The following is an 11,250-nucleotide window of genomic DNA, read 5'->3' as shown; positions in this document are numbered from 1 at the left end:
CGAGTGCGCATGTGTCAGTGTCTATCTCTAAGCGACTGCGCATGCGTCAGTCCTTTCTGGCGAACCTTGAAGCAACCGGAAGCAGCGGGTGCTTAAGCAGAGCGGCGTCGTGACCTTCGCTGCTCTTCCTCGTTCATTCTCGTCAGGCTTCAAGGTGGGTTTGGCCTTCCATCTCTAGAGGTGGATTTGCTAGGCAAGAAATGAAGATGGGCGAGACGGGCTCCTTCCAAACGTCCCGCTTTGGTTGGGCCTCACAGGGCAAACTTGGGCCCTCCAGGCGTTTTGGAGTACAACTCCCACAATTCCTAACAGCCGCGTTTTGAAGTCCAAAACGCCTGGAGGGCCCAAGTTTGCACAGGTAGAGGGCCTTCTTTGAGGTAGCTCCTAGAAGCATGAACTCCTTGTCTCTGGTAAGCTTCTAGAAGAATGGCCATGTTCCAGAAGCATTCTTTCCTGACGTTTCGCCCACATCTGTGGCAGGATCCTCAGGTTCTGAGGTATATTGAAAAACTAAGCAACTCTGAGGATGCCTGTCATAGATGTGGGCGAAACATCAGGTGAGAATGCTTCTGGGACATGGCCATACAGCCCGGGAAATGCACAACAACCCAGTGATTCCGGCCATGAAAGCCTTTGACAACACTTCTAGCAGAATTTTATTTTCAAGTTTTTGCAATCTTTTGAGACTTAAATTGGAAATATTTCATATTTGGCTTTACTTGCTTTTCAATTTTTCCTTACTGGCTTTTTATTGTATTAAGGAAATATTAAGTTTCTGAATGCCATTTGGTGGAAAGGCAGTATCCAAATTTAAGAAGTAAATAGATGGTTTGCAATACAGGAGCTGTCTTTAATAACAAACTACAGCATAGAAACAGTCTCAGTTTTTTTAAAACTCTATAGGTATACGACACAAAGGGTGGAAGGCAAGGTGCCTATATTTTTGTACTGAAATTGATTATTTGCATGCATAGTCTAATACGGAGGTAAAATTGTCCCTGTATTTTTACACAACCAGTAACTCGCCCATCCTTTTGTATCTGGGCACTTACCTGCACAATCGGCAATTCCCTGTCCTATTAGGGTTTGGACTATTAGATTTCTCTAAGAAAAGGATTCTTCGAAGGAAAGCTTATCCTTGTTAATGGTTTATTTCTTTTTAAAGTAAGGTGTCCTTTTCTTTGCATTTTTACTGCAAATGACAAGTGATAGTAAAAGCAAACCAAGTGGCAAAGCATTGTGGGAAGGAAATAGTTCCCATCTTGCAATCTTTTGAGAGTTAAGCAAATTGGAAATACTTCATAATCTATGACAGATCACCTGTCTAGCTGAGAAAAAAACTCCTCAATTATTAAGAGAAAGTCACTGAAATCCATTCAATTTCAGGGCTGGACCATCTTAATTCCTCCAATATCTTTGCAGTGATTGCAAATCCTGTTGTTTCTGTCTATACCATCTTTTTCATAGCGAAACTGTGGACAATTACTCCACACCCAAATTACCATCATCCCTTGAAACAAAAAAAGAACAAGTTTTACCATTTTAGTATACCATTGCAGACAATGGGACTTGAGCATCCACAGATTTGTATTGACACAGAAGATGGTCCTGGAACCAATCCCCAGAGGCTCCACATAAACATACATGCCCCCTTTCAACTGTCATTTGATAACTATATGAATTCAGCAAATTACACTTAGCACAGGCCTGTACAGCCTATGGCTCCTTGGTGTTTGGGCCTCCAACTCCCAGCTTGCACAATGGTCAGGAATTCTGGGAGCTGAAGTCTAAAACACCTGGAGGGCAAACGGTAGGAGTATTTATCATTTTTCTTTCCCATAAGTGGAAGGCCCACCTGAACAGGAAAATGTCAGCCTAACTGTCTGGAGGACTGTCAGAGAAGATGCATGTATAGTTGGTCTTCCACATTTGCAGGTTTTAACTTTTACTGATTTGATTAATATGTTCTCTGGGTGCTCCAACATGACTTTCACTAGAAGATTAATTTGCAGAAAAACTGCAAGTTTTTAAAAACATTATTTTTTGTCTGAGATAGCAACTTGCTAAGAATCTCTAAGTGCTCCAGCAGGATTCTGGGTTAGAGACATTCCGGAGAACCCAGAGATGCCTAGCAAGGGGTTATCTCATATTTAAACAAAATAGTTTTTTTTAATTCACATTTTTCTATTTCATGGTAGTCCTGCTTCCCCAATCTTTGTAAAAGTCGACAGCCTAGTGCATTTGAATTCAATAAGATTGAATAAATGCCATTCTGAAGGCTTCAGCTGGAAATAATAATCACATACTAGATTGGTTTCTTATTTTTGTAACTGTGCTTCCTATATTTGATTATCTGATAAGGTGGCATTTTAGAATATTTGATACCTAGCTAGCAGCATTAAACTATCATTTAGTAGCTGTTGGAAGAATTCCTCAATTCATCAGTTGAGTCCAATTCTGAATGAAAATATTTGCTGGAATAAGCTGTTATGGATTATAACTCCCATGTCCTGATTAAAGCTGTCAGCATTTGACACCAGTCACAGGTTTAAATGTTGTAGTGACAGGTCTTTCAGTAAAAGATTGTGAGACTACCTCTTCTTCTTCATTCACGCAGTCGTTTCCGACTCTTTGTGACCTCATGGACCAGTTCACGCCAGAGCTGTCTGTCGGCCATCACTGCCCCCAGTTCCTTCAGAGACTACCTATGCATCCTCAATTTTAAAAACAACATTTTTGAGGAAGAATTATGTACAATCCTTGCGTCTATGGGGCATATGTTCCTGCTCTTATACAGAACTGCAGATAATATCAAACTCTTTTGAAATAAAGGATTTTTGGCAGAATAATATCATGGAGATGTGCCTAAAAAAACATTTTGTCAGAAATGAACAAATTAAACTGCTGGTATCAGTCCCAGAGATACTGGGATCATACTGTAATTTGAAAGTAAATCTTGATTGTAATATTAAGCATTATTTTGTAGAGGGACTTATGTAACTGTTGGTTTGGGACCTTACACAAGAGCTGTGCGATTGAGACAAAACATTGCTTTTGACTTAAATATTGCCATTTTCTTCCATCTTTTAGATGCTGAGGAGTGCTGTTCAGAGATGGTGGGACACCCATAAGATTTACCACACTCAGGTATTCCAAGAACTCTGGGTTGGTATCATCTTAACAGGATACGTCTATTACAAAATCTCTTATGGAGGTAAGATTTATGTGCTTTCTTGCAATACCTATGAGTTAAAAATGATTTTGAATATATGCCAAACAGAATTACAATCACAGTGAACTACAGAATTGAATGATGCAGCAGACCAAATGGGTGGCTACAAATATACAAATTTTAATTTGGAAGCTCTTTTTGTTTACTTAAATGCAAAATAACAAGCAAAACAGCAAGCTTTGATATAGTATAGATCACATTATATAAACTAATTTTAATGAACAGGCCAAGTAGTATTTTGTATTAAATCCCAAGGAATTTTAGTGTGAGACATGTTTCGTGCCAAACTGTTTTAAACTTGCATCGGGGTATCTTTCCTTAACCCATGAAAAAATCTGTAAAAGATGCCGATTGATTCATAGTTAACTTCTAATGAGCCCAGGGAAAAGTTCTAATTCTTCTCTTAATAATATAGATAGGTGCTTCAATTTCTGTCTTGTTCTTAATAATATTATATTTGGATAATCGGCAATGTTTAAAGAGAACTATAGAATGAAAGGTAAGTATCCATAAATGTATCAAATCATTTTAGCGGGTTTTCTATTTATAAGTCTGATGGGAAAGTATTTTATGTTCAAAGGCTGTCAAAGTATACTGTGGCACATTTCTTTGCAACAGTATTCTAAATTAAAAGTGAAGATCATGGGGTTTGCCAACCATGTTTACAAATAATCAAAAAGTAGGTACTGAATGAGTTGTGCATGTAGTAATCATGTTTGAAACATGGCTTTATTATGGCATTTTCAGTAACAGTTCATCAGGATATATTGAGGATTTTAATTTGTTGTGCTCGTTTTTAGGTAAAAAGTCAGTGGAAGGCAGCAAAAGTAAGTACTGACTATATGTATGATGCAAAATATGTTACATTTAGTATTATTCGTCTTAAAGTCAAACCAAATTCTCTTTATAAAGGCAGGTTTGCAAATAATGTTACCAAGCTCATACCTATTGGTTTGGATCCAAATGTAGCTGTATGTAACAGGGCTGATAGAAATGGGCTTGCATCCCCTTTCTGCCCCACTGCAAGCCATAAAGTGCTTCCTCAGTGCTTTAGTGAAGCCTGTTAAGTGGGACAGGTTCTAATAACAGGAGCTTAAGTAGAGGGAAAATTCAGTGTCTTGCATTTTGGGAGTCCCAGCCATAGGAGGAGGGGGTATGAAACTCCATTCCTACCAGGTCGGTTGCTTGAAATTAAATTCAACCCATTAAAGTTTTTTTATCTGTGATGTAGTTTATTGTCTAAGCACTTAACACTTTATTTGAGAATCTTCATACATAAACACTAAAAACTGCTGCATATTTGCCCACCTGTTTTCTCAATGGAGGGGAGTTTGTCAGTGCAATGGGGTGTGGATCATGTCCTTAGGCTGAAGTTTTAAACACACTTATAGAAAGTAAGCCTGAATCTAGTGAAACTTCCAAGTAAAAGTGCTTATGACTAGCAAAATATCAAATCATACAGTTAACATTGACCCTAAAATTGGACTGCTTTCTTTAGTTTATAATCAATACAGATCACTAAAATATAAATAACTAATTAGCTTTTATTTAGCTGCAAGCATTGAAATTGCTTCAAAGTGGAAAACTCTGAGCTGTTAATCAGTAGAATCTTGGATTAAATGCCTTTGGGATATTGCTTTGATGAAAAAAACGGTCTTCTTGCTTTTGAGATATGAATGATGATCAGAGAGGCACTTTTTGCAGTTTGGTTTCTTTTTATTGACTCTATAAACAATTCAGCTATTTTGTTGCTCTTCTTGAATCTCATATCAACACGTGAAATGGTGTAAGTCAGGGGTCCTCAAACTTTTGAGGCAGAGGGCTGGTCCACTATCTTTCAGACTGTTGAGGGGCTGAATTATCATTTGAAAAAAAAAAAAACGAACAAATTCCTATGCATACTGCACATGTCTTATTTGTAGTGCAACAACAACGAAAGAACAATACAATATTTAAAAATGAAAACAATTTTAACCAACATAAACCTATCAGGATTTCAATGGAAAGTGTGGGCCTGCTACTGGCCAATGAGATAGTCAAGTTAATTAGGATTGTTGTTGTTGTGTGCCTTCAAGTCTTTCAGACTTTGGCCAAGCCTAAGTCTAAAATTAATTATTTACTGCATTTATTTGCTACATTTATATCCCACCCTTCTCACCCAGAAGAGGATTCAGAGCAGCTGTATGTACATACAATACATTATATTATTAGCATAGCACAATATTAGCATTATATATTAATATATTGAACTATACCACTATACTATTATATAATATATAATATATAACATATAATTAATATTATTATATGGTATTATTATCAATATTATATGTATATACAATATATTATATTATTAAAACTGATATAAAAATATTATATTATAAAACTGAGGGCGGGGGCCAGGTAAATGACCTTGGAGGGCCTCATCCGGCCCCCGGGCCTTAGTTTGGGGACCCCTGGTATAAGTACTAGGAAAGACTCAAGTTAGTTTATTATATGTGATGATACCAAGATTGTGCTCTGTTTCCTACATCAGAAAAATGATATTTGGAATGTGGTATTTGATGTTTATCATTGTGATTATTTTTTTGAAAGTACAACAAATGCTTATTAAAATAATACTGGAAGTCACCAAGCCACTTGTTTAAAGTGCTTATGATTGTGCTGTCAATCTACTTAGATTTTAGCATGCTTTGTGCATAGGAGAATACCTAGATATGTCTGTCTTTCTAGACATATAATTATTTGAATACATTTTGATTTCTATTAGTTATAATTAGCAAGTAATAGAAGTTTGCTAGAGAAGTTCACTGTTCTCTGTATGTGCAGACAGAATTGTTAGCAGTTTTCATGCATATTATCATCAAAGGTAGCTCAGATAGAGTTGGTTCTAATTTACTCATCTGTGACATTTTCCAGCTCTTGTAATGCAGTTGATGGTAAAAGTGCAATTATGATAACTGTGATGTTAAGGTGTGATTGTCTTGTTGAGACTGCTTTTTGATTGACCAAATTAAGACTATCTGTACTTATTTCAGAATCCTCTGGCCATCATTAGAAGTTCTTCAGTATGCATTTGGTGAAGCGACATCTTGGCAGTAGAGGAATCATGCTGCCACCATGGACATTAGTTGTATTGTAAGCTGTGTACAGCCCCATCACAGTGGTAATCTGTCAAGGACTGAATAAACACGTTGTTCAAAAAGCGTGACCAGTATATTTTAGTATTTATTTATTTGCAGTATTTATATTCTGCCCTTCTCACCCCAAAAGGAACTCAGGACGGATCACAATGTACATATACATGGCAAACATTCAATGCCATATGACATACAGAGACAAAGACACATAGGCAATTTAACATTTCCAGCTTCCAGCAATCAATATTACTTCCAAACATGTTAGACTTTTATGCATGATCAACATTGCATAATTTTTATTTTTTTTCTACTAACATAATACATTATTTTAAAGAGTCGGGATCAGTAAACATGAGCATACTATTGCCAAAACGGTACTATGGAGGTGGGCATGGCTAGACTGGACCAATCCCTCTAACTTTTGATGCCACTCATCAGGAAAAAATGCCACTATTCACCGTACCAGCACTAGTGGCAAGTTAACGGCACTCCCTTTTTTGGAAGAATGTAATAAGTGGAAGGCTGTTCATTCTTTTCAACATGCCATTTTACTCCCAAGGAGTAAAGTCACTTGGAAGGGATGCTTAGGCCATTTTCATGGGTCAACCTTCCCATAGGGCTTTTGGGAGCAAGCAAGGTATTTTGAAAAGAGGTGTCAATCACACCCATGTCTTCTTCAGTGGCAGGCAAGGGTTACCTGAACTTATGTTGTCTCTGTTGCTGTCTTCCTAATGTCTTCTATGGCTATCTGGAGAAGAGCATGTGGGTAGTGAGAAGAGAAAGGCAAGGAGAGGATGTGGCAGGAGGAATGCAACCTTTTATGGGAGCTAACTGATAAAAACTGGAAGTTTTTAGAGGATGCTACATGAGAGTAGGAGATATTGATGGACCTCAGAAGAGGGCTGGAGACTGTACAAATCCTGAGAATGCCTTGGACCGCAAGAAGATCCAACCAGTCCATACTCCAGGAAATAATACCCAGTTACTCACTGGAGGGAAGGCTATTAGAGGCAAAGGTGAAGTACTTTGGCCACATCAAGAGAAGACAGGAAAGTTGGAGAAAAGAATGATGCTTGGGAAAATTGAAGGAAAAAGGAAGAGAGCCCAACCAAGGGCAAGATGGATGGATGGGATCCTTGAAGTGACTGGCTTGACCTTGAAGGAACTGGGGGTGGCGACGGCCAACAAGAAGCTCTGGCATGGGCTGGTCCATGAGGTCATGAAGAGTCGGCTGCAGCTGAACGAATAAACAACAACAAACCTATTTAGAAGATGAAAAGCCACTGCTGGAGGTTTCAAGGATCCTTTCTTTTGGTGAGAAAAAATGGTGATTCAAGGAGTCCAGAGCAGTTAACGATGACAAAAGAAGCTTCAGGATGTACTTCCCTACCCGTGCCATAGAACTACGCAATGGGCAAAATTCAATGATGCCATCAAGTGTGAATTGGACAGAAATAGCACAGTTCTCAATTTCTGTTTGCCAGAATTCTGTATTGCTGCTTTAGTCACAAAGGAATTAATATTGAACACCAGACCCAGGAATCATTGCTGTATGATTCAATAGAAACAAGTGTGAAAGAGAAATCTTTCCCCCCCCCAAAAAGGACATCTACATGTGACATCTGTATTCCAAGCCTGGAAGCCTGTAAATCTGTTCAAAAGGAAACAAGTGAGATTGGAGATTTTTCCCTAAGCTTTGATTTGTTGATTAGAAGGTTGGCAGATGGAAGAAATTAAATATTAACAACTAATCCCCACCAAATCTCTCCATGCCATAGTATAAAAGCTCCAACAATTAACAAAAAGTAAACAAAAATCATTTATAGAATAGGCAGGGAGGTTTTACGAGCTTCCCCTGAGAACTAGAAATTCAGGAATTTAATGATGGCAGACAAAGCTTTCTACTGCTAGTTAAGCCATTGCTGTGGATTTTTCTCTATTTCTTTTTGTTTTCTCTCTGTCTTGGATTTGTTACAAATTGATTTTATACCTGGAGGGTTGTTTTTTCTCCTCATGTTACCTTGTTGTAGGCTTCATTTATGTCCCAGCTGACCTGTTGATATTTATACTTCACGTATTTATCAAAAAGGAATGAGCCTGCCTAGATTAAGGAGTCAAATTTGATTAAAGTCCTTAACACTAACATTAAAAGTAAGAACTTTTTAAATCTGGCCCTCTTACTGAGCTTTCCAGTTCTACAATGTTGGTATACTGGTCAAGCTGTAGTAAATAGAGCCCTAGAGTGCAACCCCACCTATCCATCCCTTATGATATGTCACATTAAATTCAGTGTTTCTTATTGAATGGAACCATAGAAGCTGCAATATTAACTATGTTAGTAGATGGCGCCGTTGCTCATGTATAAGGCAAAAGGTATTAAGAGAAGCCTTGTTTTTGTCTCAGAAACTGGAAATGGATTGATTGGCACGATTTCAAAAATGGGTCAAGGTCTTCTGGATTTTATAGATCTTTGTGAAGCCCACATTTTAAATTTTCCATTATTTCCTTGAGGAACCTGGCCAGTAAGAATGCAAAACAAATGTGATCATTTTGACTTTCCTCCCTAATACAAACATCTAAAAACCCAGGGATTTTTCTCCTAGAAGGAAAATATGGCTAAAAATAAAGTGTAGAGCATGATATAGCAAATTAAGAAATTTTTAGTAGAAAATATATACTGAATTTTCATTTTTACTCAAACTAGTGTTATGATAAACATCCAGAGATGTACGATGCCTTGAGGATTTGTCTAAGTAGTTCCTTTCTGTCAACAAGATCATTATTGTAACCGGACCATCTTGTTTCTTTTCCTTCAGTGAACTGTAGTTTAGATTGTACATTAAAACAAATTTGTCATTCTCTAGCAGTAATGAGTGAAGTCACAGACCACAACACGTGGGATCTCTGAAGTTTGAAATGAAAGCGTAGCAGATTCGAGGAAGCATAAGATTCTGCTTATGGGCGGCCAGGTTTATTGGTGCTATTGTGAGCACTAGATAATGTTGTTTCTGCAGACTAGTCCCACTTTCCCCAGACTTAGTGATGGAAGTGATTTATTATACATAGAATATTATATGCAGTAATTTTATTTCTGAGTACTGGTTTTTATGTAAACAAAAATGAGAGGTCAGGATGGCAGAATCTCATATGCATCGAACCAGATTTACCTGTTGGAGCCTGGTTTAAATTATGGCACACTCAGAATTAAAGGATTCCTAAGGGGAAGAATCTGATTTGTGTACTGGAAGTGGAAGGAACACGCAAGAGTTCCACACCTCTTTTTAAGTCATTTTATTGTTCATTTCTCTAAACTGATGAAAACAAATTTTCGTTAAACTACTCCCATAATACCAAGAGATGTGATAAGAGGTCCAGTTAAAACTTTTGCCTACCAAAGCTGAACCATAGGCACATAGGAAATACTAGCTCAGTTGAACCCAAGGTTTATGGTAATATAAACATATTTTGAGGAGAGGGTAAAATAGGATCAGTATAACTCTCCTGATCACAGGTTGCTGATTGACTAGAGAGAGGAAATCCAATTAAGTGGCTGGAATCCTTAAGAGGGAGCATTTAACATTACAATATTTTATTGCATGTCCCATTTTCCTTAGTACCATGTTGCTACAAACCAAATTGGGGTTTCAATGTCCTGCGATATTCATAAGCAAAGTTGTTATTGAACAGGGAAAGACAAGTTGTTGGGACAAATTTCTTGCCACTAAAAGCAATACTGATATTCCTGAAAAGGGGCGAGAGGGGGGCATGCATTTTAAAGAAGGCAAAGCTGTGCCTTCCTTAAAACAATAATTTGATTCTCGTGGTGCAAAGTCTGCCATGGAAAGCTGCTTTGAGTCTCCTTGTGGGAAGAAAAAGCAGGGTATAAATAAACATAGGAGCCTCCGGTGGCACAGCAGATTAAACCACGGAGGTGCTGAACTTGCTGACTGAAAGGTTGGTGGTTTGAATTCGGGGAGCAGGGTGAGCTCCCATTGTTAGCCCCAGCTTTTGCCAACCTAGCAGATTGGCAAATGTGAATAGATCCATAGGTACCGCTCCGGTGAGAAGGTAACAGCGCTCCATGCAGTCATGCCAGCCACATGAGCACCAATCCTCAGAGCTGGACAGGACTAGACTTAATGTCAGGGGAAATCCTTTACCTTTTCCATTAAAGCTGAATAAGTGAATTAATGTATATTGGTTCCATGAATATGGGTATCATATTGAAAGTAGAGAAGCCACACTGAAGTTTATGCATTTGATATGCATTTCATTATATAGTAAATCGTGTCTCCGTCTTTTTTTATTAAAATATGTTTTGTTTATGCTTCTAATGAAAAAGTCCTGGTGAGATTCCATATTAGAAACTTTAGGCCCAGCAAAGAAATGAAGCCGATGAAACTTCCTTGACAGTTTTGACAATCTCTGGTGTTTGTTAGACAACATTTCCATAAAGCTCTCTCTGTTCATCAGTGGGACTTTATCTGCTATCTGTTACATACTGAACTAAAGTAATCTAGTGCCATTCTCACTAGAGACAAAGCTTGCTATCATTCGCTGAACATCATTGTGTTGCATTCTGTTCTTCCTTCCCTAAGGTCTTCATGAGTAATAAAGTTACTATGCATATTCAGCTCTTGCAAACAGGTTTGACCTTCAGCTGTTTGGCATCCATCTTAATGGCATGTAATGGGAAATAAATACATTTAACAAAACCCAGGTTCAGGCATTACATAATTACTGTGCAGGGCAAAATGCACTCTTGAGTTGCTTAGTGATTCTGAACCCAACCCCTTTTTTTGTGCTTAGCTTATATCCACTATGGTTGAGAAAGGCGCTGAGCTAATTTAGATTTTTTTTATTAAATGGCAGCAATTA

The 11,250-nt window shown here is 37.9% G+C and overlaps 1 protein-coding gene across 1 annotated transcript; it reads left to right on the top strand.

The window, feature by feature from the left end:
* On the top strand, positions 1 to 6,443 carry atp5mj (ATP synthase membrane subunit j). The gene is made up of 4 exons (XM_008105585.2): positions 1 to 154; positions 3,091 to 3,214; positions 4,033 to 4,059; positions 6,271 to 6,443. Exons 2-4 carry the CDS (start codon positions 3,091 to 3,093, stop codon positions 6,288 to 6,290), a joined length of 171 nt encoding a protein of 56 aa, XP_008103792.1. The 5' UTR covers positions 1 to 154; the 3' UTR covers positions 6,291 to 6,443.
* Positions 6,444 to 11,250: the final 4,807 nt, after the last annotated feature.

Source organism: Anolis carolinensis, chromosome 1, assembly GCF_035594765.1.
Source record: "Anolis carolinensis isolate JA03-04 chromosome 1, rAnoCar3.1.pri, whole genome shotgun sequence".
Taxonomy (NCBI): Eukaryota; Metazoa; Chordata; class Lepidosauria; order Squamata; family Dactyloidae; genus Anolis; species Anolis carolinensis.
Note: the sequence above shows the minus strand (reverse complement) of the source record. Positions and strands in the feature narration are given on the sequence as shown.

What these genes read in the sequence shown, in the direction of transcription:
- atp5mj (XM_008105585.2), top strand. Translation starts at nt 3,091, where the DNA reads ATGCTGAGGAGTGCTGTTCAGAGATGGTGGGACACCCATAAGATTTAC. An exon ending in TTACAAAATCTCTTATGGAG is followed by an intron (nt 3,215 to 4,032) that starts GTAAGATTTATG and finishes GCTCGTTTTTAG; the next exon opens with GTAAAAAGTCAGTGGAAGGC. An exon ending in GTCAGTGGAAGGCAGCAAAA is followed by an intron (nt 4,060 to 6,270) that starts GTAAGTACTGAC and finishes TACTTATTTCAG; the next exon opens with AATCCTCTGGCCATCATTAG.